Source organism: Astyanax mexicanus, chromosome 8, assembly GCF_023375975.1.
Source record: "Astyanax mexicanus isolate ESR-SI-001 chromosome 8, AstMex3_surface, whole genome shotgun sequence".
NCBI classification, from domain to species: domain Eukaryota; kingdom Metazoa; phylum Chordata; class Actinopteri; order Characiformes; family Acestrorhamphidae; genus Astyanax; species Astyanax mexicanus.
This window is the reverse complement of record NC_064415.1, coordinates 4,256,256-4,283,133: the sequence shown is the minus strand read 5'-3', so window position 1 is coordinate 4,283,133 and position 26,878 is coordinate 4,256,256. Positions and strand designations below refer to the sequence as shown.

General features: G+C 37.9%; 2 protein-coding genes across 9 annotated transcripts in view; both read right to left on the bottom strand.

Annotated features, from left to right (window-relative positions):
* Window positions 1-26,878, bottom strand: part of LOC103022329 (NLR family CARD domain-containing protein 3) — a 97,882-nt gene that overhangs the window by 32,642 nt on the left and 38,362 nt on the right. The gene's annotated exons all lie outside the window — the stretch shown is intronic.
* The window catches only part of LOC125780459 (NACHT, LRR and PYD domains-containing protein 3-like), a 38,444-nt gene continuing 13,202 nt past the window's right edge, over window positions 1,637-26,878 (bottom strand). The window contains exons 7-13 of one of the 8 annotated variants that reach the window (XM_049481924.1): window positions 25,300-25,473; window positions 21,788-21,961; window positions 20,326-20,499; window positions 12,644-12,817; window positions 9,171-9,344; window positions 4,752-4,925; window positions 1,637-2,596 (exon numbers count right to left, since the gene is read on the bottom strand). In XM_049481924.1, coding sequence (XP_049337881.1) covers window positions 2,590-2,596; window positions 4,752-4,925; window positions 9,171-9,344; window positions 12,644-12,817; window positions 20,326-20,499; window positions 21,788-21,961; window positions 25,300-25,473 — 1,051 coding nt within the window. In that variant the 3' untranslated portion in view covers window positions 1,637-2,589. The remainder of the gene's footprint in view (window positions 2,597-4,751; window positions 4,926-9,170; window positions 9,345-12,643; window positions 12,818-20,325; window positions 20,500-21,787; window positions 21,962-25,299; window positions 25,474-26,878) is intronic. The other 7 variants (XM_049481927.1, XM_049481925.1, XM_049481926.1 and 4 more) reach the window with 7 other exon arrangements.

The window sequence follows — 26,878 nt, the reverse complement described above, 5'->3', positions numbered from 1 at the left end:
CTTTATCCCAGATTATTTAATCCTGTACCGTTTCTCCATCTTTTAAAGAGCAGCATTTTAGGCGGGAAAGTTCCTCACAAATCCACTTTATCCTGTCAGAGAATCTTCTGTGTTTCTGGGCTGAAAAATGTCCTCAGATCCACAACTTCCTCCTTCAGTACCGAGCTGTAGCGATTATTCACACTTTACACGATGAGTTATGCGATATTAAACGCTAAAACATTAATTAGAGAAAGTTTATTGATTATCTGAACGGGTTTTACCGCTCGGGCTTGACTGGAGAGAGCTCGTGCTGTAGAAACTGCCAGTGGGCGGAGTCAGAGTCCGAGCCCGCTCATGCCTGCTTCTCATTGGTCGAAAACTCCCGCCAGTCCAAATAAAAATATTATAATAAATAATAATAATGTTATATAGGCCAGTGTAACAATGTTTATATAGTCTAAATCTGTATATGATACTGAAATACATCTGTGGATTATCTGTCATTTAATGCCACTTAAATCATGAGTTAAGGGACATATATAAAACTAAATAAAAAAAAATAAAAAGTGTGAATAAAAATATTATATTAGAAAGTAACTAAGCGCAGGCAATAAATTCTTAAAATAATGAAAGCTTATAACAGGTCAAATCAAACAATCAGGTCTGACTATTTTTAACAGACATTAATGATGGAATCGTTCAATTTAAATAAAACTATTATGTTAGGTAAAGTTGTGATTTATCACGTAACCGTTACACTGGGTTTAAGTGAGAGGATTTAGGAATGTGTCAATTTATATATAGAAATATAGACTAAATTTCAGACCCAGTGTAAATAAATAGAAACCTTACAGATTGCCAACTTTTTTATACACTTTCCAAATGGCTTGCCTACTGATTTTTCTTTTTTTATTTTACCAGTCAATATATTAGACTGGAAAGAGCAGCACACAGTACCAGCCACTTGCATGATTTACCACTACAAGTAAATGGTGTTAATTCTGTGTACAGCAGATGTAGCCTACAGTAATAGTGAGTGGATGGTTAGTTATCATTTTATGACTAATAATGTTTTGCAATAATTTCCTGTTACTCTGAGTCTGTCTGTATTTTTTAGCAACCCTCTTCTAAATTTAGAAATAAATGATTGATTAGATTAGATTTGCTAGACATACAAATATTATCAACATAATCCAGATATTATTCCTATAATTAACGGCCTAATACATTTTCCATGTTTATAATAGAGTAAGTGCTTTTAATTTCTTAGATATAGCTGTGCATTATTTTTGGCAGACTAAAAAGAAGCATACAATAGAAGGTTCATTTAAACCAGAATAGACAAATTATATATTTGTTAAAGACTGGAGACTTGATTTTACTTGCAAAAAACAAAAAACAAAAAGACCTTTGAACGTCTCTGTCAGCAGTTTAGACATTAATGGCTGTTTGTTGAGTTATTTTGAGGACACAGTAAATTTGCACTGTTATACTGTAGCTGTACACTCACTACTTTACACTGTATCAAAGTGTCATATTTTCAGTGTTTCCCCTGAAAAGATACAAATATTTACAGAAATGTGAGGGGTGTATTCACTTCTGTGAGATACTGTATATTAGCTTGTGCTGCACAAAATACAAACAAATATTGTCATATTGCCCACCTCTAATATTTATTATTTGATGTCAAAATGAATTAGAATATCCTGATGGATGAATAGAAATACTCCGAAATAACTTGTATGAATAAAATCTTTTCACACTGACATATTAAAAGTAAATGTTATTAAACCACAACTGAACATTCTCGACGCTGTTTTTAACAATCATTGATGGTAGAATTGTTTAATTTGAATAAAAAATGTTAAATAAATAAGTAATATAATGAATAATTAAATTAAAATGAAACATGTTTAACAGCATTAAACACTGAACAGATCTTTCAAATATATAAACAGCTCCATTGTTCACAGTGTATTAATTATCATTATTAGAACAGCAGTAATTATTAGTAATGTTATTTTAGAAATTAAGAACTAAGAATAACAATCACACCATATGATGCCATAATAAACTAGCAAAAAGTGCCGTGTCACTGTGTTCAAATTGTGAATGTTATCAATATAGTTACCAAAAAGCATCCTAGAGGTAAAAGAGATAATAATGGTTAACTTTACAATAAATATATTTACTTTGAACAGCTAAACAGACACAGTAATGTTTAAGATTAGTAATAATTAATATGTAATTATGCATATTTAACACAAGGTGCACCAATATTTCAAACTGTGCTAAAGCTACAGTTCACCACATAATAATATATATGGCTATAACTATACACTACAATAGCAAAACTATGGCAGCATAACAACATAAGGATTATGGTTATTTATGCAATAACTATAGTCTACAGTTACTGACATGGTGTGCACTGAATGTTTAACTGTAGTAAATATGATAAAAGCAGTTTATTACTCCCAGAAACATTATACTGCTGACTGTTAGAAAACAGGAAGATTCACAGATAGTGGTGATGCACAGGATACTGGAGATGGACCCACTGGTAAAGTGTCTCTAGTGGTCGATAAGAGCATGACAGTCCTGTGATTAGAAGCTGCAAAAACAGAAACCAGGACAAAATTATCAGACACACACACAGTATCAGATAGTGAAAACATTAAGAAGCAGCAGAAATACATTGATACATTAAATCCTCTTAATCCAAAACTCTTCTTCTCTGTCTGACTGAAACCCACTGAGCACAGTTCCACACACAAAGTGTTTCAGAACAGCTTCATCAAATTAACTACAGATTACACACACTCACATACCAAACACTCCACAAATGACATACACTGTAGGGATGGGCACTGGGCAAAAAAACGAATAATTAATCTGATATTCTCAATAAAAAAAACTGAAATGTGTATTAAACACCATACTGTAATTAATTATAAATAATACAATAAAAGGTTAATTTCTCCTATATAGTAAATTATGTGAATTTGCTGCATGGGGTATATGAAAGAAATAATTTAATGAAAGAACTTTATGCTCACGTATGGTGCTTGTGAAGGTGCTTGTGAAGGGGGCAGTGGTCACATTATTCAATGGATGTGGTTATGTACGTAATTCAGTTTTTATTTAGCAATACATTTTTTTTCATGGTTGCATTGTTTTCTTCCAAAGTTTTCATTTTCAAAATAAAAATGTTCTACCTTATTTGATGGCAAAAGTTCAAAGTGTGCCCAAACCTTAGAACGGCCTCTTTTTCTAACTGGTTCCATGCTAATATCCATCCATCCATCCATCCATCCATCCATCTATCTACACTCTAAGAAATATAAGTACAGATTTGTACCTAAAAGAGTACAAAGCTTGTCACTGGGGCTGTACCTTATATTGAAGTACATAAAAGTACCTTTCAGTGAAAGTTCTTTTTTGTACCCATGGTTTTTGTGCCAAACAGATTATAAAGATTATAAACATCAACTGAATATGTGTCAAGAACTTGATGATCCAAAATTGTCTGGCTTTTAAATAAAAAATGTTCAATTAAAATATATATTGTTTATTAGTACAGTGATACAGAATACTGAATGTACCTTTTGGCCGAATAAAAGGTACAATTTTGTACTTATTTCTGTTAGGTATGACTTTGTACTTCAGAGGGAACAAATCTGACCCAGTAAAGACCAATATTGTACCATTGAGGGTAAAATTATGAAGAGTGTACCTTTGAGTACAAAAAAGTACTCATATCGTACCTCTGTTTTTAGAGTGTATCTATCTATCTATCTATCTATCTATCTATCTATCTATCTATCTATCTATCTATCTATCTATCTATCTATCTATCTATCTATCCCTCTCACACACACTTATCTACTATCTATATCTTATTCTCTCTCTCTCCTAATGACCTCGAAATTTGCACCAAGATTGGCTGCTTTTGAATCTAAAGCAGTAATGTGATTATGTGCCGAAACTGAGCTTCAGACGTCATTGGTCACGTGATCAATGCAGAACGAACCAAGCATCGGCACAGTGATTTGAAGCAATGTGTGTCGTTTTTTTCCACACACACGCCTTGAAGTTTCAGATCCAAGGGTAACATCACTAGTGTTTAGTGTTCTACTTTCCCTTTTGGCTTATTTTGTTGTACATAGCTGTCATCTCTACACAGAGTCACAGTATTGAGTTTTAGAGAGTAAGATATTCTCACTGGACTGAGAAAAGTCTGTGAAGTTCATCTTGTGTTTAAACGTTAAACCGGTTTGACTGAAGCTGACACAAAATTCCCAGTGACTGTGATCCACCATAAACCACTCTGCTTCACACAGGTCTGTTTTTACCCTAAACTTCACTAAAACATCGGTCTGATCTTGTTTCTTCTGCATGTCGGTCAAACACCTACTTCCTTACTAACAGGAAGTTCTTGGCCAGATTTACGTTTAACTCAGACTCCCAGATACAAGCTAAGATAGCTTAGCAACACGACCCCACCATAGACTCAGTTATAACTCCTAAATACTGCTTCTGTCTGACCAAAGCCAAAATCAATATTCTATTCATCTACTACAATCTATTAAATCTATTAAAATCTGTATTAAATATATTTAGCCACTCCCCATGCCGAGCTCTATATCCCTCTCACACACAACAGTCTGTATTTATAAGAGTTTGCAGGCTGCACATGACAAGAACTGAACTGTAAATTACTATTAACCGTGTGTGTGTGTTTCTGAGACAGTAATTCAGTAACTCACTGTAGTATCTCCAGTGTAAAGTGTGGATCCTTCTGTAAATCAGAGAGAAGCTTCTCTCCTGACTCTCCTGGCTTATTGTCTCTCAGATCCAGTTCTCTCAGGTATGAGGGCTTTGATATCAGAGCTGAAGCTAAAGCAGCACAGCCTTCTCCTGTAATACTACAGTTAATCAGCCTGCAGAGAGAAGAAGAGAAAAGTACAACAGACAAATGAACAATTATATTCTCTCACTAGGAGTGTAAAGAACAACTAATTCAGATCAGACACAAGAACAAAGATCTTATTTAATATGAAAAAGTGATACCATGGTCACAAATAAATGCACACAACAATTAATACAATCCACTGCTGTGTGTAAAAGAGGAGAATGGGGAATGATCAGTGTTTTACTGTTAAATTTTAGTTTAAGTGTGAAGCAGCAGAACAGTAACAGGTAATTGTAGTGTTAGCAGCTTCTTCCGGAGTTCTCTACTCCACACTTCTATATAGGTAAAGACAATAAATACAACTCTCTGTTACTTTCTTTACAAGAACATTCACTCCTATAGTGTTACAGAAAATCCTGCATTCAAATATGATCGTTTCCATGGAACTAAAAATACTAAAATCAGCAGGATTTTACTGAAATATGGTTTCTGATGGAGTCATCAGCTGCTAACTATGTGTCTCTACATTCAGTAAAATCATGATCTACAAATCAGATATACAAATCAATGAAGTACAACATCACTAAAGATACATTTTCTTAACTTCCGTTTGGACTTTTTCCGGGATTACCTCGGCACTGTGAGTGATAAACATGGTGAAAGATTTCATTAAGACATGGCCAAGATGGAGAAATGGTATACAGGCGAGTGAAATCCATCTATGTTGAGTGACTATTGTTGGACTCTCATTGGTGAAGTGTAAGAATACATTACAAAAGAAGGTCTGTGGCAAAACATTTTTTAGTATTGTTTCCCGGTCCATCATAGAGTATGCAGATGAACACGAGACAATGGCAAATGAATATTGCAAATTTTGGTACCACTTCAATAAGACAAATAAGACTACCTTTATAAAGGTTATATAAATGGTTAATTACAATTAATTTATTAATCGTTACTAATTATGTTGTAAATGCCTCAAAAATCATTAATAATCAGTTATAACACATACGTAAAAGGGGCAACAATGACCTGTTGTTTGCCAAATATTGAACCCACAGCCATCTATATTGTTGCCCTTTCTACGTATGTGTTATAACTGATCATTAATTATTTTTAAGGCATTTACAACCTAATTAGTATATATAAATAAACTAATTGTAAATCATGTATAAACCCTTTATAAATGTAGTCTTATTTTAAAGTGTTACCCACGTTTCTTTTAAAGGGTCTGTGATACAGATACAGACAAGATTAAAATAAAAAAAATAGTTTACCAGTGATTTCAGCTCTTATTCTTAAGATGGATCTACAGAATCTACAGTCTCATGTACTTCAGTTAATCAGTAAGACAGTAAATGTAGACATTTAGACCTACTTTACATTCATGTTTGTGAAGTCAGAATATAGTTAATTGTTTGTTGACAAAATATAAATAATTTATTTAATGTTAAATCTAAAGATTAAACATATTGTCTGAATTGAGAAGTTCAAAAACGAGTTTGTAAATTATTTTTGATAGAAAAAAATCAGGAAGCCAAAAGGATAAAAATATTATAAATAGGGCATCTCTGAGGGTGTGTCCATTGAGTGTCCAGAGTTACCAGAAAGAAAAATGTCACAGAGTCTTTAGCTTGCTGTGCTGAGAGGAGTTGAACAGTCTTATTGCCTGTTCACTGACCAGTCCAGCCTATCGTCCAGGTGCACACCAAGTACCACAGATTTGACCAGGATTCAGATTTGCTGCTGAGCAGAGGGCCTGGACCTTCTGAAGTCTATGCACATCTCCTTGGTTTTGGAGATGTTCAGCTGCAGATGGTTCGTTTTGCACCAAACCACAAATTCCTCAATCAGGGTTCTGTACTCTCTCTCATCACCATTACGCACACACCCCACGATTGCAGTGTCATCAGAGAACTTCTGCATGTGGCATAACTCCGAGTGGTATTTGGAGTCTGATGTGTACAGTGTGAACAGGACTGGAGAGAGAACAGTCCCCTGTGGTGCTCCTGTGCTGCTGATCTCTGTATCAGAGGAGCAGTCCCTGATTCTGACATGTTGTGGTCTCACAGTAAGGTAGTCAGTGATCCAGGTGACCAGGTGCATGTCCACCTCCATCTTCATCAGCTTGTCTCTCAGTAGTAGGGGCTGAATGGTGTTGCAGGCACTGGAGAAGTTTAAGAACATGACCCTCACAGCACCTTCCCCCGGGTCCAGATGAGAGTGAGCTCTGTGCAGAAGATAGAGGATGGCATCTTCCATTGTTCCATCCATTGTTTTTATCACGTGAGATGTCAAAGCAACCGGCCTGTAGTCATTCAGCTCCTTCGGGTGTGCCTTCTTGGGAACTGGAACGAGGCAGGTTGTCTTCCACATGGCAGGAACCCACCCATTGGTAGGTCTCAGACAAGGGTTCAGGGTACCCATCAGTCTAAAATCAGGTGACCAATGGAGATTCAAGAGGAACACCTTCTTCTAAGCCCTGCCCACCCGTGAAAACTGTGCCAAAACTTAGAAGCAAAAAAGCAGGAGCAAAGAAGAGATTCCAGAAGCAAAAGTGTTTAGCAGCAAAATCCACAAAAATCACAGAAAATTCACAAAAACACAAAAATGAAAGGAAGGAATAACTGCAACAAAAAACAAGTATATTTTAGTATATGTACGTGCTATATTTGTTTCTCTTTTGAATTTGCAACATACATTTTTCCTTTTGATTCTTACAATTTTGCTTGCAGTTTTTTTTTTGTGTAAAACTTTTGGCACAAAATTCACTCCATGGAGCTCTTTTTAACTATTTTATATCTAGATATTGTCATACCTGACTGGGATCAGGCAGAGAGAGAGAGAAAAGGGAGACACTGCTGGGATGGAACACGAAGCAGTTGTGTTTATTAAGAAACACAGGAATAATATAAAACTCAAAATGGAAAACAAATGAAAATACAATGAACATGCAACAATAACTACCCGGGGAAAACTAGAAACAAACTCAGAAACTGAGAAATAAAATGGGACTGGGCAAAGTAAAGAAAAAGCTGAAAAATGGGAGAAACGGAAAACGGCCAAAACAATAAAACCAGGAAGTGGGCAAAACAATAAGTGCGTAGCGCGGTACAACGGGGAAAACTAGAACGAAAAACTACTAAGCAAAGCTTAGGGAAAACGGCTAGACTAAAAAACTCAAACTGGGCAAAGAAACAAAATAAGAAAATATAACAGAAAATACTTAAACAACGGGGACTCCGGGAAAACGGGAAGACAGGATCGTCTGAGAGAACGCTTTGTAAGACAGCTAACAGGCTGGAACCGCAGGGAAACACAGACCATGATAGTGACCATTACTCGGCGAAGAGTGGAGGAGAGCAGCGTGCTTTTATGCTGCTCTCCGCAGCTGAAGCCAGTCTGTGATCAGGGCTGAGCAGCCTTGTGTGTGTGTGTGCTTCTGAAGGAGCGGATGTCCTTATATGGGCATAGTGCTCTCTCAGAGTGCACCGGAGGGGGGGGGCGCGGTTGCTCAGGCCTGACAGATATGTTATTGGAGAGGGAGGTGTTGGATCCAAGTGCAGAGCAAAATGGTAGTTTATTTAGGTATATTTATAATTATTTGTTTGTTTAATGATTTACAGATATGCTATAATATTATTTATATAATATTTTATTTTAATATAACAAAAATATTTTGTTATGTAAAACTTAATGTCTCAAAAGAAGTGTAGAAAAAGGTGAGAAGGAAAACAAAGGAAATTGCAAATACTAACAAAAGACAGATTTCTCAACAAGAAATTAAAGTTAAAATTATTTTGTGAGGCCTTTGCTTTCTTTTAAGGTATTTTTTTTAGATTTTTTTTGTCTTTTCTTCTCTTCTCTTCTACCGGTCACGCCACTGATCAATACAGAGGATTCTGGAATTGGAGTTAGGGTTAATAATTTTTAGTGCAGCTTTAACTCACACACTCACATCTGCTTTCCAAGTAGGCTTTTTGTGTGTTTCTTTATGGAGTCAGATGGAGTCGGTGTGTGTCTGTTAATAAATCTGAGGTTACTGAATAAACATATAATGCAGATGTTTTACCATCATCATTAACTGCTGTTTCATTCGAGATTAAACTTGAAACCATTTAAAAGGATTGTGTTCAACAAGATTGTGTTTTCTCTATTGGAGACATTTTGCTGCCACATTCTTTACAAACTAGATTTCCGTCCTTGACCACAAGCCCACATTGAGTACTGATATCAAAAGTAATGAGTGTGTGTGTGTAAGTGATGATCTTACTCCAGTTTCTCCAGTTTACAGTGTGGATTCTCCAGTCCAGCAGAGAGCAGCTTCACTCCTGAATTATGCAGTTTATTATTACTCAGGTTCAGATCTCTCAGAGTTGAGGAGTTTGAGCTGAGAGCTGAGGCCAGAGCTGCACAGCTTTTCTCTGATATATTACACCCAACCAGCCTGAGAGAAAAATGATAATCCATTAGAAACACTGATATTTGAATGCACACACATTAAATCAGAAAAGGGCCCTAGACCTGATTGGTTACTTTAATAAGAAATGCTAAGATATGATTATCGACCAGGTTTTAAACATGATTGTAAACTCATTAAATTAAAAATTTCATGCCTTCCTCATTGTATGAAAAAAATATTTCCCTGATAATAAAAAAGAATAGACCTTGCAATGAATGTTCATCATATAGGCCAATGTCTGGCTAAAAGACTAGAAGACTACATGCCATATCTTGTGTAACCAGGCCATGCAGGATTTATCTGTGATAGAATGTCTGTTTTAAATGTTAGAGGTCTTGGCATCACACAATACTGCCAGGCCTCACAATGTAGAGTGCTAGTATTTGTTTGATATTCTGCATCGCTTTGGACTTGGGGAGGAGTTTATAAAATGGATAAACATACTGGTATACCTCAGGTTTCTGTCTTAACAAATGGCATGGGCTCTCCACCATTTGACCTTGAACAAGGCACTACACAAGGTTGCTATTTGTATCCACTTTTACTTGCATTGGCAATCGAGCCCCTTGCAATAGCTGTTAGAGAAAGTTCATGTATAAAAGGGATAAAAATAGGTAAAGTGACATGTTATAGCTTTATATGCAGAAGAAATTTAGTTTCTTTTAGAGACAGAAACATCTGTCCCAGCCCTTATAGATTTGAAAAAAGCTGCTTTTCAGATTATAAGATCAGAAAAAATATAGTTAGAAGCAGCCCCAATTGGGGAATTTGAAGATATGAGTACTATTCCAGCATTTACTTTTAAATGGTCTATTCATGGATTTATTTACTTGGGAATGCAGTACTCTCCAGTAAAAAAAAAAAAAACATGGAGCTCTGAATTTTAATCAAGGCTGTAAAAGAGGACATGGATTGATGAATGAATCTACCAATTTCATGGATAGGTAAGATAAACTTGGTCAAAATTAACATTCTAGAATTTTATACCCCATACAGATAATTCCACTCTACATTACAAAAAAGTTAGTTCTGATTTTGAATAAAATATATAAGCAGATTTATTTGACATATGAAAAAACTTTCCAAGCACCAAGCACCAAAAAACCACACAAGCACATAGTCTCATATGATTGATCAGAGCTGTCTGCGCATTGGGCGGGGCGGGGCAGATTAAAGTGGAAGTTGGGGTCAAACTTGGTCAATCAATCAATCAATCAATCAAGCTTTATTGTCACACAGCCACAGTACAAGTACAGAGACTGGTCAAATTAACCATCAACCTGTCCACAAGGGGGGGGGGGGGGTTACATGACAGGAAGACAGAGAATAGGAAATAAAGAGGGGTTTTTTATGGGACCATAAAAAAAACCTCAGCACATATGCAATACACAGTGGCATAAATAATTGCATTAAAAACAACACATTACTGATTACAAATTAATTGCTTGCATCAACGCTTTAACACTGACATCCCTAATTATTAATAATACAAATGGAAACATATTTAAAGAAAACACCCAGCTGGCACCCAACCGATGATCAACATTGAAATGTGGTTGAAATAATGTCTGTATTTAATGTTAAATGGTTGTGCAAACATCAGAATTTTAAAGTTGAATCAACATAATGTCCTCAACCTTCTATCTTTTGAATTTGCATTTTAAATTTCATTACAAAACAATAAAAAAAAACGGTTGGATGGAGGGATGAAAAAGGGGAACTCTTTGGCATTGGATAAAGGTTTCTCAATGGAAGGGATATATATATATATATATATATATATATATATATATATATATATATATATATATACGGATATATATGGATTATATATATATGAATGAAGAGTTTGATTCCAAAACACGATGAACGCCATTTAAAAAAAAATGAGTTAGAGCCAGAATCAGAATGTTATGTGACCACTCTTGAAAAGCCAATATTCAATTTTCATCAAAAACACCTCATCTGCCATGTAATACTGCCCTGCTTTCTCTCTTTCTTTCCAAAATGCAACAAATGCCAGTCTTGATTTCCCCCAGAACGCCACATCTCCACTCATCCAATCACAGGGCAGCATTCCACGAGCTATGGAATGTAAACATCATAGCATGCACCCTGTTGAGCCGGCCGGCATTTCGTGTAGCCTACTTTCACTTTAGTTTTTCCCTCTGAGTCCGCGAAAATGAGCGGTTTTGATGGTTTAGAGGAGCCTGTTCGTGTAGCAGTTATTGAAAAAAAGAGGAAGCCATCAAAAGAGTCTCATGTTCGTGAAAAGGTAAAGAAAATGAGGCATTCAGGAGGGGGGAAATGCCGGCTGTCATCTGCAGTTCACACACACACACACACACACACACACACAATACACACTATACTACACCACACTACACTACACTACAGCACATGAATGTAACGTGATTTTGGGGATTTTATTGTCTTAATGTCTTATTTGTTAATGAAATTTTGCACTTTTTTGAAAAGAAATGTTTTGAAATTTGTGTTTTTAGGCCCAATGGTCAAACTATTATATTCAGATGTACAATTTACTGTTATTTATTATTGTATTTTGCACATTTTCAGTCAAGAACATGTTCTATTGATGCCAAAGGATATATAAGACATTTTGAAAAAAAATGGCATGGATTTATTGCGTTTTAGCGAAAAAACTAATTATTTTTTAAAAATAAATATTTAAATATTAAAATCTTGATTAGATTTTTTATGTTATTTTAACCTTAGTATGGTATTTGATAGTTTGAAACAGAAAACAGTGGTTTTCAGCCTACCACTTTCTTGCTAAAGAAAACACATTTTTCCTTTTTCATTGATAAAAATGGATTTATAGCATTTTAGAACAAAACTCTTCATATATACATACATACCTACCTAACCACCCACCTACCTACCCACCTGCCCACCAACCCAATGTAAAATAGGTCAACCACCAGTGCACATTATGTTGTAATTAAAAATGTAAAACAAATTATATCAATATATTAAATAAAGACTGTAGAATTTGGACAAATGTAGGGTGCCTATGTCTAGCAATTATATCTAAAAACGAGGCTGCAGGTGTTGAATTATTTTCCCTTTTCAGTTTTCAATATATTGTTATGTTGCTGGAAAAGTCTTATGGTCCACTAGTTTATGTTGTGTGGTCTCTAAGAAACAGTAAGATAGTAATATTCAGTACCTTTAATTACAGAGATTAATAGTCTGTGGGCATGAGAGAGTGTTTCTAAGTATACAAGTGCAAAAAAACGAGACTGTGTGTATGATAATCTTACTCCAGTTTCTCCAGTTTACAGTGTGGATTCTGCAGTCCGGCAGAGAGCAGCTTCAATCCTGAGTCCTGCAGATTATTATAATTCAGGATCAGATCTCTCAGAGTTGAGGAGTTTGAGCTGAGAGCTGAGGCAAGAACTGCACAGCTTTTCGCTGATAGATTACACTCAACCAGCCTGAGAGAGAAATATATAGAAGGAAAACAGTCTTAACAGATTTGAACATTTTAAAGCATTTGAATTTCTAGCACTACATTTCTTTGCATTGAATTATTGCACGTGATTTTTTCCCTTAATTAAACACTTGCATTTTTTAGTATATCATTTTCAGGGTTTTTTTTTTAAAAAAATCAATTTTTCAAATCAAATCAAAACATGTAGTTTTAAAAATTCAGGTAAAATAACTTCAAGTTGCTCAAATTGAACATTTCAAATTCCCTGCTCAAAGTACGATTCACAAAATTCAGAGTAAAAATATGTGACATGCAGGATGAGCAATCCCTTTGGTCTTCAATCAAATCAACAACCAGCCAACCAAATCACGCTCCGGAGATCACATGACAGCACTCAAAAAGCTGTGGCTCATAGGAGAAGAAAAAGCTATGCCGAAAACCTGAACGAGAATACTTTGGTGAGTGTATGATCTCTTTTTATTGGCTTTTTAATTGTAAAATATTGTGTTACGGATGTTTTATTTATGAGGAGGTTCTAGCAGCAGAACCTTGAGATATTAGCTAGTTGATTAATGAATTAAAAAGTTGTAAAACAGGTCTATAGTTAACTAGCGTTGGTTAATCTACCTAGGTGAGCTTGTTTGCTAGACACAGAGCTGTGAGTTCCTCCTTAGCTATATGCTGTATAATGCTGTATTCCGGGTTCAGCGCTGTCTGGGGGCGGTCCTGAGCCAAGATGGGTGAGGCCATGAACTCACTGGTTAACATAGACACCCTAATGTCTCTCTGATCAACTTGTGTTTCGGAGGATTTTCTTTTACTAGCTACTGCTACAAGGGAGGCTGAAGAACAGTTTCATATGCAGCATACAGCTCAGTGAGACCTTTAGTATTTCACAAACAAGAAAAAATGGATTTTAGAAGAATGAGACCTTTAAGTGTATCAGATGATTTTTTAAGAATAATTATTTTTTATTATTAACCCTTTACTGCAAATCCATTTTTTTGCTCATTTTCATGCGATTTGCACTACTATGCTATCACACTGGATATCTTAAGTTTTACATATAGCACAATGACCAGTCAGGGCTTAAACGGAAGTAGACACTTGAGACAAAACAGTAATTCACTTTCAAGAGGGAATTTCCATTATTTAGGTTCTATTTGAGAACATTAAATGCAGAGGAAAATGTAAAAAAAACAAAAAGCGCCTGTTATATTTGGAGTTTATAGTGTCTGTATGGATGTTGGTGATGAATAGCCAATCATTCTCTACATTTCCTGGTTTATTAGGGGCTTCAAAATCTCTCCAGAGCACCCCAATATAATTCAGAGATAAATCTGTCTCTATAAAACAACATTTTAATATTTTTTTTCTTTGTGATAAAATAAATTAATGTAAGTCCATCTCAGAGTAATATTAATATTTTTTTGATGAAATTACACATAAAAACACATGTTTGCGCGCTGTGTGCGCTATGCAGTTTGGCGTTTGGAGTGAGGTTTTTTTTTTGGTGACAGCGCAACATGTGGTGACAGTTTGGCATGCCCCTCCCCCAGCCATTAGGAGACCAATCAGGGCAAATTACGTATCAGTGTTTTCGTCTAAGGGTGGACTATTGGTTGAAATAGGTGTCAATCACTTTTGTGATGCTGGAGAAAGGCTATGACCTGATTTGATTGGACAGCCCTGAACACCAGCGCGATCCAGCGCTCACGCCATTGGTTCAAAAGACGATCACTCAAGAAAAGTAGTGGATTGTAGACCAATAAAAACCACAGAATCTAGAAGAAGACACCCTTATTATATATTACTACACCTTTGTATTCACGCACAACTTTCCGTGAAAACATTCCATTTTGTGGTCGCTAGGAGCTTGAGAATATGACGTTCCAGTTGCGCTGAAACTAAACGCATGTTTTTGAGGAGCAGTGAGCAGGCAAATAAAGGACTTTATGGATATTTTATTTGCGGTTCAGTGCTGTATTGTGGATGCTGTGATAGTAAGTGAATTTTCTATAATATAATCTGATGTTATTTTATACACTAATAATGTCTTATAAGGCTATTTTGTTGGGGAGGCGTTTTCCCCATGTAAACAATGTGAAAAAACAGACTGTTTTCAGTTGGAGATTTCTGGCGACTGGTTTCATGTAGATGGCTGTAAATTTGCTTGCTGGTAGTTAAAGTAGTACTAATGAATAAGAGTCGGTTAGTTGGTCGGTGTGTTTAGAATATTTGACGCTTTTAAGCATTCTACTTTACATAGTCAGAACGGCTAGAGGGCACTTCTGCAGTAAGAGGTTAAAGCCTATTTTTGTATAGAGGTCTATTTTGCATATAAAGTGCTTGGAAAAGTATTCATACCCCTTGAAATTTTTCACATTTTGTCTCCTTACAACGAGGCGAACAAACTTCAACCGCGGCAGCGCAAACAACCCATACCCAGGGCCCACTGCACCAGCATATGATCTGACAATGTCAAGGTACCTCTAGCAGCAGAACATTCTCCATGGCGTCTCCAAACTCTGCTACGTCTAGGGATGGGAATTGATAAGATTTTTCCGATTCCGATTCCCTTATCGATTCTGTGAAACGATTCGATTCCTTATCGATTCTCTTATCGATTCCAATTTGGGGAAAAAAGGAGAGCAAACAGTTTCATAAGCACCAACTTTGTTTACTTAAATATCATACGACCTTACAAACTCAACAACAAGGTCAACATGTCCACAACAATGTGCAACTGGCAATATGTAGCAAATACTCTCTAATAATGTTGTGTGCGCAGATGTTTGTGCATATTTGATGCATTCCCTCCCGGCGATGTTATCAAAAATTTACAATGGTTGCAAAACGCCCTGTTGCCATCCTTGTGTAGCATGAAATGAAGCCAAACTTTCGAGCGTTTTAACCTAGTGGATGCCATTGAAAAGACGTGCTTACTGAATCATGCGTAACTTGCGTAACATGCGTAACTTGCGTGATCGTGCTGTCTGGAATCGATAAGAGAATCATTAAGCAAGGTGCCAAACGATTCCGTGGAATCGAAACACAAGGAATCGATTCTCAACAGGAATCGATTCTCGATTCCCAAGCCTAGCTACGTCTGTCACATGTGCTCAGTGTGAACCTGCTTTCATCCGTGAAGAGCACAGGGCACCAATGGCAAATCTGCCAATCTTGGTGTTTTCTGGCAAATGCCGATTGCCCTGCATGGTGTTGGACTCTAAGCACATTTCCCACTTGTGGACATCAGGCCCTCATACCCCCCTCATGGAGTCTTTGTTTTTGACAGTTTGAGCAAAAACATGGAGATTAGTGGCCTGCTGGGGGTCATTTTGCAGGGTTCTGGCACTGCTCCTCCTGTTCCTCCTTGAACAAAGTAGGAGGTAGTGGTCCTGCTGCTGGGTTGTTGCCCTCCTACGGCCCCCTCCATGTCTCCTGGTGCCTGCTCCATGCTTTGGACACTGTGCTGACAGAAACAGCAAACCTTCTTGCTACAGCTCACGTTGATGTGCCATCCTGGATGAGCTGCACTACCTGAGCAACGTCTGTGGTTTTTAGACACCACCTCATGCTACCTCTATGGTGAAAGAACTGACAAAATGCAAAAGTGACCAAAACATCAGCCAGAAAGGATGAGAACAGAGAAAAGGTCTGTGGTCACCACCTGCAGAACCACTACTTTGTCTGTTTAATTTGCACAATAGCAGGTAAAACTAGAAAAGTGCATTTCCTGATGGAAACACAGGATGGTTGAGCAGCTAGGTGGTTGGGTGGTTGCTAAGGTGTTGCTAGGTAGTTGCTAAGGTGTTGCTATGGTATCTGGGGTGGTTGCTATGGTGTTGCTAAGAGGTTGCTAAGGTGTTGCTATGGAATTTTAGGTGGTTGCCATGGTGTTGCTAAGCGGTTGCTAGGTGGTTGCTATGGTGTTGCTAGGTGGTTGCTAAGGTGTTGCTATGATATCTGGGGTGGTTGCTATGGTGTTGCTAAGTGGTTGCTAGGGTGTTGCTAGGTGGTTGCTATGGTATCTGGAGTGGTTGCTATGGTGTTGCTAAGTGGTTGCTAAGGTGTTGCTATGGTATCCAGGGTGGTTGCTATGGTGTTGCTAAGTGGTTGCTAGGTGGTTGCTAAGGTGTTGCTAGGTTGTTGCTAAGGTGTTGCTATGGTATCCAGGGTGGTTGCTATGGTGTTGCTAAGTGGTTGTTAGGTGGTTGCTAAGGTGTTGCTAGGTGGTTGCTAAGGTGTTGCTATGGTATCCGGGGTAGTTGCTATGGTGTTGCTAAGTGGTTGCTAGGTAGTTGTTATGGTACCCAGAGTGGTTGCTATGATGTTGCTAAGTGGTTGCTAGGTGGTTGCTAAGGTGCTGCTACATTGTTGCTAAGTTGTTGCTATGGTATGTGGGTTGGTTGCTATGGTGTTGCTAAGTGGTTGCTAAGGTGTTGCTATGGTATCTGGGGTATTTGCTATGGTTTTGCTAAGTGGTTGCTAGGTGGTTGCTAAGTGGTTGCTAGGTGGTTGCTAAGGTGTTGCTATGATATCCAGGGTGGTTGCTATGGTGTTGCTAAGTGTTTGCTAGGTGGTTGCCAAGATGTTGCTATGGTATCTGTGGTGTTTGCTAGGGCGTTGCTAGGTGGTTACTAGGTAATTTATATGCATAAATTAGATTAAAATGTGTTTGAATGTTGCTACGCAACATGCAAATACATCACTCAGCTATGCACGCTAGGTTGCTCTGGCCGTGTCCAAACTTTTGACTAATAGCTGCTTTATCCAATAGCTGCTCCATACACTGACTATACTGGTGTGCTGGCTGGGGGGCCGGGGTGTCCAAACTGTTTTATGCTATAGCTGCTCCATACACTCACAGTACTGGAGATCTAGCTGCCGTCCTTCGGTGGGCCCCATTCATTCCTATGTGGCAACGTTGTACGACAACTGTACGAAAAACATACATCGTATCATTTCGTACAGCATATGTACGGAAAGAAGACTATAAGTTCTATTGACCATCCGGATTTTATCTTCATATCTCCAAAAATGTGACCTGCACGGGCTTTCAAATTTCTCCCCATTCATTTTTAATGGGAAAAAATGTGTACGTTTATGAAGTTTTTACGAAAACTGTTGGTCTGATTAAAAACCTGTTTTACAAGCACGCATCACACCATCAGGCCGCACAATGTGGAGTTGGAACGGTGTTGATATCTCGAAAACTGTGGGAGAAGAAGCGCTGCGGCGAAAGTGCAAATAATAAAAATTATACAACAGTTAGTTCCGACCTCACAATCTGATTGGTTGAGAAGTGTTCTAGCCGTGATGATATTCGTGATAACATCACCGTCTTCTCACACTAAACTTGTATCACTCCGCCGACGCGTTGCCGAGTAACGGCTTTACGCCCAGTACAGTTTTTAATCATCGCCTCCACCGGCACCAACAGTAGCGTTAGCTTAGCACAGGCTAGCGCTCAGCCGCGGCCCGCAGCGCTGACTCGTGGAAAAAAGGGAAGGAAAATCGCTCGGCTAATGCCGTCTGACAGCCAGAGCAATAACTTAACCAGCCAGGCTAGGCTAAACTAAGTTAATGCTGAGCTAAAGCAAGCTACGCTGACTGGGAATTTCCGAAGCGCGGATAGCTTGACTCCGGTCACCTACCCACAGTCCAGCCACACTGGCAAGCTAACCAACACCACCCAGCAAAACAAACAGAAATGCTCAAAAAATGCACAGCGTTCACCTGAAGACAACTACTCGGAGCAGGAGAGGAGAGTATTAGCGTTATTTCACGCTCCTAACGTTACCATCTTCACTTATTCCCAAGTTTGCTTTCAAGCTAACTTTCGTGGTGTAAGTCTGCCTGAACCATACACTGTTTTGTAGTTAAATTGTGGTGGAACTACTTTTTGGCGGAAGGCACAGTCCATATTAAAGCATATTCAAACTGAATTTCTTAAAGTTCTTTGATTTATTTCCTTTATTCATTTTGTAAATTATGGTATACTATACTGTTATTCTGCGTTAATATTATTATTTAGCAATAGAACACTTGAGGTCGTGTGTTATCACGAATAACATCACGGCTGTGATGATCTACGGCACTTGCCTTCGGCTCATGCCTACGACCAAATCACAGCCGTGATGTTATTCGTGATAACACAGTCCCTCTTGTTTTCTATTGCTTAATAATAATATTAACGAAGAATAACAGTATAGTATACCATAATTTATTCACAATCAGTGTTGCTTCCTAACTGGACAGGTTGATTTCACAGAAGTGTGGTTGAGTTGGAGTTACAGGGGTTGGACAGTGAAACTGAAACACCTGGTTTTAGACCACAATAATTGATTGTGGTGACGGACAGTTCTGGTGGAAACAGGAGAGTTGAGGTGCACATTGAATTCTGCTGAGATTTGATCAGCCATGGTTTTATGTTTTTTGGATACAATCCGGGTTAGCACCCGAACATCCCTTTCAGACAGCTTCCTCTTACAGCGTCCACAGTTAATCCTGTTGGATGTGGTTTGTCCTTTATGGTGGTATGCTGACATTACCCTGGATACCGTGGCTCTTGATACATCACAAAGACTCTGGTATGTCACCCATAATGTTGTGTGCATTGCAATATTTAGAGCAGAACTGTGCTCTTACCATGCTAATTGAACCATCATACTCTGCTCTTACTGGTGCAATTAATGAAGATTGGCCACCAGGCTGGTCTAAAATGGTGTTTCAGTTTCAGTTTCATTGTCCAACCCCTGTATATATATAAGTGCAATTACGTATAGTGTAATTAAGTATATATGTATATATGTGTATGTATGTAGCTATAAAAACAAAAGTAATTATTTTATACAGTTATCAATATGTCATACCATATGTCTGTCTTTGTTAAAGAGAATAAAAGTAAAAGTATTTCAGCATGAAAGCAGGTATTTGTAATGCGTCCTGAATATTAACTACATCTCTGCTGTAACAAACCAAACCGTGTGAAAATGGGGTAAAAATTGGTAGAGTTGTGATTATTACAGGTGTATTTTACACCTTCCTCAGTACTAATAAATTCACTGGAGGCACATGGTTGCCCTCTCCAATATGGCAGCCACGCTCACACGCCTGCTCAACAGCAGATAAACAGAACCCTCGAGCAAAATACCTACAGATGAATTAAGGTGATCCATGTCTAGCAATTATAACTAACAATGTAGATTATGAGGCTGCTGGCGTAAATATTTTTTTAGTTTCTTTTCAAGAAAAGATTGAGGTTAAGGAAAACATAAGGATATAAGTGCTACTCCTGGGAAAGTTAAAAAGGTTCACTATTGCATGTTGTGGAGTCTCTAAGACACAATAACAATCTTCAGAACCTTTACTCAGAGAGATTAATAGTCTGTGTTTATGAGAGTGTGTTTGTATGTGTAAGAGTGCAAAAATGCAAGAGACTTTGTGTGTATGTGTGTGTGTGTGAGTGTGTGTGTGTATGTTTGCGTGTGTAAGTGATGATCTTACTCCAGTGTCTCCAGTTTACAGTTTGGATTCTCCAGTCCAGCAGAGAGAAGCTTCACTCCTGAATTATGCAGTTCATTAAAACTCAGGTTTAGATCTCTTAGAGTTGAGGAGTTTGAGCTGAGAGCTGAGGACAGAACTGCACAGCATTTCTCTGATAGATTACACTCCCACAGCCTGAGAGAAATGATAATACATTAGAATTACAGATAAATAAACACACACACACACTTACGGAGAATGTGTAATGAGTATATTTTTCAGATAATTATGCTTTACTCCAGGAGAGCTTCTCATTTCTGCTACATTATTAAAGTTGTTCATATATCTAATATTCAGCTCTGGTAAAAATAAGAGACCACATAAAAATTATGAGTTTCTTTGATTTTACCCAATTGAAAACCTCTGAAATATAACCAAGAGGATGATCACAAGCCATCAAACCAAAATGAACTGCTTAAATTTTTGCACCAGGGGTGGCATAAAGTTATCCAAAAACAGTATGTAAGACTGGTGGAGAAGAACATGCCAATATGCATTAAAACTGTGATTAAAACCAGGGTAATGCCACCAAATATTGATTTCTGAACTCTTAAATCTTTACTTATTTTTATTTTGAATTTAGGAGAAATGTTGTTGTCTAATGTGTCTCTATTATGTCTAACAGTTAAAATAATACAGTGACAGTGTAGTCATTCTGTGCAGCTGCAGAAAACAACAGACTAAGAAAAAAACATGCTGGATTTTGTGAGGGTGAAGCTCTAATACAGTGTATGTTGTTGTTAAATGGCTAAAATTTACCCAGTTACAGCTAAATGAAAACAATGACTGAAAATCCAATCATTCATCACCCTTATCCCAAACATATCACATTTATACCTGATGTTTATAGTATACCTGGAATGCAGCTTAAGCTGGAATACAGCTTAAGCTAAAATAACAGATACCCTGCAGTTCTATCTTTGTGTAAACAGCAGATGTGTATCCTCTTAAACTGCATATGGAATGTGTAAATAATCAAAAAAATATGTGCAGTGGCTGCAGAAATGTGTAAACAGATTTATGACAATTGTAATTTCTATCCTTGTGGCATTAGTATGTGAGGGTGTTGTCTATGTAATCCATATTATTATTAACAAAATAGTGAAAATGATTTTTTTTTTTTGTACACCAACTGTTGTTGGTGATGGATAAAGGTTTTTTTTAACTATGTTATATGTAACTAATGATTGAAAGAGCTAAAATAGTGAGAAACCTGATAAAAGTGCTCTAATGTACCTTTGAAATTTCACCAGTAATCCTATACTACTTTTTAGGGGGATAGGGATTAATCATAGTTTTACTTCTTTTATTTTCTACACGGCATGTGTGAGTGTGTTTGTATGTGTAAGAGTGTGTTTGTATGTGTGAGAGTGCAAAAAAGCAAGAGACTCTGTGTGTGTGTGTGTGTAAGTAATGATCTTACTCCAGTTTCTCCAGTTTACAGTGTGAACTCTTCAGTCCAGCAGAGAGCAGCTTCACTCCTGAATCCTCCAGTTCATTATTACCCAGGTTCAGATCTCTCAGAGTTGAGAAGTTTGAGCTGAGAGCTGAGGCCAGAACTGCACCCCTTTCCACAGATAGATTACACCCAGACAGCCTGAGAGAGATATAATAATCCATTAGAAATACACTTACATACATACGCTTAGGGAGAATTTTATAGAACAAACCTACCGATGATATAAGTATATTCTTAGAAAAAAAAACTCAAAATGCACTGCTCCACAATATTATGCACAGCAGAGTTTCAAAACATTTATAGGTTGTAAAGAACTAAAAATGGTTCTTTGTTTGCAGCATTAGGAGGATTTCACATTCATTAAAGCTATTTCAATCATCATCAAAAACATCCTAACAGGCCAAGTTACATGTTAACATAGGAACTCTTCTTTGAAATCACTGTTTTTGGCAAGTTTCTGCTTGAATTTCTTTGCATGATGTCAGAGCTCCCAGAGCTGCTGATTTGATATGAACTGCCTCCCATCTTCATAGATATTTGCTTGATGATACTTCAAAGGTTCTCTATAGGGTTGATGTCAGGGGAAGATGGTGGCCACACCATGAGTTTCTCTCCTCTAATGCCCATAGCAGCCAATGACACAATGAGGTATTACTTGCAGCATTAGATGGTACATTGTCATGCATGAAGATGATTTTGCTTTGGAAGGCACGTTTTTCTTTTTATACCATGGAAGAAAGTGGTCAGTCATACTTTGCTGAGGTCATTTTCCCACCTTTATGGATCCTAAAGGGGCTACCAGCTTTTCCCATGATTCTGGCCCAAAACATGACTCCGCCCCCTCCTTGTTGACATCACATCCTTGTTTGGACATGGTGGGTATCCACCAACCATCCACTACTCCATCCATCAGGACCATGGATTTGGTGGAAAACACAAATCAACAGCCAGAACTCTGAAACCTCATGTTGAATCTTGCAAAGCTATTTTTGGACTGGGACTATTTTATGAAGTATCACGCAAAGACACTCATAAATTGATTAGAGCTGATAATAATCTTTCACGAAAATTATTCCAAAGGTCAAACACAGGCAGGGCAGTATCAGAGTACAGGCAAAAATCAGGTTCAGAAACCAGAGAGCTAACAGGCAATGGATAAATGCTTTGTAGAGTTGAAAAACAACTATTCTTGGTGACGAGTGTGTGAGGTGAATAAATAGTGGGTGAAACAGGTGTAATCAATATTCTGGTGAAGAGCTTCCTGGTAGCGGCGTGTGTGCAGTGTCATGTGATCGTGTGAGGGAGTGATCTCATAGTGTGGTGTATTTTGGGTATCATAGTCTGGAGGCTGGAGATCGCAGGTAGAGCTAAGTCTGGGAGAGACAGGAGCACCAACACACCAAACTGATGCAGCAAACACAATGCAGAGATCCTGCACACATGAAAACGTATTTAACAGCTCAATTTTTAGATTACCCTTTGGACTGTGTTGTTTCCTGGTTTGAACCTTGCTTTGGACTCTCTGGTTTTGGTGTTTGACCCTGAATTGCTGGTTTGTTCGTTTTGAGCCTCTGTTCCCTGTTTTTTGTATATATTATTTTTAAATAGTGTAAATAAAGCCCTTCTAGCACAGCATCTGCATTTGTCTTGCCTGGCCCTTCTGACAGTTTTATGATTCAGATGTTTTGCTCAGCTGCACAAGATTTCCTTGGATGGATAACCGAAGACAGTCAGCTCTTGGCAAACCAGACTCAAGATCTGCTGATATTAAAGGCCAGACATGAGATGCAGCTGTGTTTCTCTACTTAATTATGTTATATTGTAAAGATGTGCTCAAACTATATAAAGCTGTTGGACTTTCTAGGGGTAGAAGCCTCCCGCATGCTGACTGGTATCACATCCTGAATTCTCTCTGCTCAATAAATCAGCTCAATTTCTCTTCAGTCGTGCCTCAGTGTTAATCTATAAGGGAATTCTACAACAAACTTGGCATCACAAAACAGGATAAGATATCGTTGGAAGTGGACAGACAACCCCTGGAAGAGCACTTTTTAGGAGCAGTCCTGGATCAGGAAGGGAAAACCAGACATACACATGAAAAGTACCGCTGAACAGGGGACACCCTGTTTGCACCCTGTGAAAAGTTTTGTTTTTCAAAAGAACAAATAATAAGTCATTTTTTCCCTCCAATATGTTGGATCAGATAAGAGACTGTATAATGAAACTGAACTGCGTAGGCTGATTTGGATATATCATGATGTATCAAGTAGAGGAAAGGCCTCCTAAAGGCCCTCTATTGATAAACGTATCAGAGATTAGGTGAAGGCACCGTGGACTTGGTCCATAGCTGGTGGTCTGAAATTTGCATAGGTACAAAATAATATTTCTTGCGGAACTAAATTTCGGGTGAACGAGAAAGGTATTGAAATAGTTATGGGTCCCAAATTGAGTAAAACATATGAACATAAATCAGGGAATTGGACTTACTCAAGTCAAGTTTATATGAGAAAAAACAGGACAAGGACAATTTGGGTGCTATATTATGGGTTTTCTAAAGGAGGTAGTTTACATACAAGATGGTAACAAATTTTGTACAGATTGAGTAAAGAACCTAACAATGATGTTAGACATAAAAATGTATAGAAAAGGAACAAAAAAAGTTTGATGCAAGCAGTTGGTAATGGATTTTTTCCAATAAGTGCTCATAATGAAATGAAATTTAATTGATTTTCATGGGATCAAAACTAAACTTTACTGTAGTTAATGTGATGCTTAGAAATAAAATGTTATAAGGAGACATTGGGGTGGTAACGCTTAAGTTACTAGGAGAGAAACATCTTCAATACTGTTACTTTGAGTAAAAAAATGTACTGAGGGTTGTGTAAAATGTATATAAAATATATTTATTTGATATTTTTTTGCTTGCTGATAAACATTATTTTAATTATTCAAAAATGTGTTTGATAAAGTCACTTTTGTAAAGAAAATATTATACTAATAATACAAAAAACTGTTTCTATTTATTGTCTATTTTACTGAAGCATTCTAGCAAAAACTGTATAGAACACTGAAACCACAATTGCACATTTTATTGAAATCAAAACTGAATTATATGCAATGTGCCTTTCAGTCGCAGTGTATGGAGGCTCTTCTTGTCATAAGGAAATTCTCTATAATTCTCTATAAATGATTCTGGTGTAGTTTGCTGAGTGGGTTGTTGTGCTGGTACACTTGCTGCTGTAGGACTGTAGCAGACAGACAACTCTCAAACCATTTCCTATTCTTCATACTGTAAACTGTGATAGTACACATATGCTGAAACAAGTTAGTTTTCTAGTTTTTTTAAACGGTAACCATAATCAACATCTGTCTTTTCAAGGATAAAAAAAACGGTAAATAACAATGTAGATTAGGAGGGTTTTTGTGTTGAAAGAGACTGTGTGTGTGTGTATGAATGTGTGTGTAAGTGATCTTACTCCAGTTTCTCCAGTTTACATTGTGGATTCTTCAGTCCAGCAGAGAGCAGCTTCACTCCTGATTCCTGCAGGTTATTATTACTCAGGTTCAGTTCTCTCAGAGTTGAGGAGTTTGAGCTGAGAGCTGAGGCCAGAGCTGCACAGCTTTTCTGTGATAGATTACACCCAGCCAGCCTGAGAGAGAAATTATATTCCAACACACACACACACACACACACACATGGAGGATGTGTAGTAAGTATATCTGTATAGTGACTTCATCAACAACCATTAATTAACAAAAAAATGATATGTTTGCATGGTTTTATTGAACACACCATTCACAATTAGTGGGGAAAAGGATTTGTGAACCCCTAGGCCAGGGGTATTTAATAAGAAATCAGTATGGTCCAGTTGGTGAAAAAAAAAAAAATACTGGGGTTGGACAATAAAACTCTTCATAAAGACGTTTTTTCTGGCCTAGCTGGGGCCAGGTCTGCCCAATTCACTAGCTGGGGCAACGGTCTGCACAGATCTGATTGGCTGAGGAGAGCGTTTGTTGATCTTACACTAAACATGATTGTGAGTTGTCTGTGAGTTTACTGCGCCACAAAGCACGTAAACCGTAAAAAGACCAGAAAAGTTCAGCCACTTTAAATGGACACTGTCAAAATTAAATCCTTCTCAGTAGTTTCGGTTTGGGCCCACAACGTCTGGGTCCGGATTAGTGACCCCTGCCCTAGGCTAATGAGTTTTCTAAGAGCTAACTGGAGGCAGGATGTGATGAAATTGTTGGGTAAAGCTATCCTGCCCTATAAAAACACACCAGATTTGAGTTTGCTGTTCTTAAGAAGCATTGCTTGATGTGAATCATGCCTCCCACAAAAGAGCTCTCAGAGCGGCGAGTGGTCCAGCCGTCTAAAGTGCTGCCACTACGAGGCGGAGGTCGCTGGTTCGAATCCCCGCTCATGCAGCTTTGCCATCATGCTGCCGGCGCTCAGAGGGAGCACAATTCTCCCTCCAGGTGGGTAGATGGCACTCTCTCGCCACATCACTCCTAGGGTAATGTCCACAACACAGGGCATCTGTGAGCTGATGTACCGGAACCGAGTTGCTGCACTTTCCTCCAAGCACGCTGGCTACTCTGCAATGCTGCATCAGCAGCAGCTCGAAAAGAAGCGGTGGCTCGTAGAGGTCTGCGCAGGACTGCTTTTTTAAACCTGCTCCTGCCCGCTCCTGTTTGTTTTTTTGTCCCGTTACCACCCGCTCCCGTCCGCCACATACACATTTTTGCCGCTCCCGTCCCGCGGTCCTTGTAGGAATTGAATCAATAACATTTAGTGCTTCAAATTTACTGCTCGCAGAATATTTTAGGTGAGAACGGGGGTGGGGGGGCAGGTGCTCAGGCAAAAGTATCTTTAAAAGCATTTATGTTCATGTGTTCAGTCTACAAATGTCTACAAACGGTCTACAGATGAACAGACGGTCTACAAATGGAGAAAGTTCAGCACTGTTGCTAATCTGCCTCAGGGCCTGGACGGATTTCCGTTATCAACGGAAAAATGAATTCCCAAGTTTACCAAGACATTTTGCAGGAAAA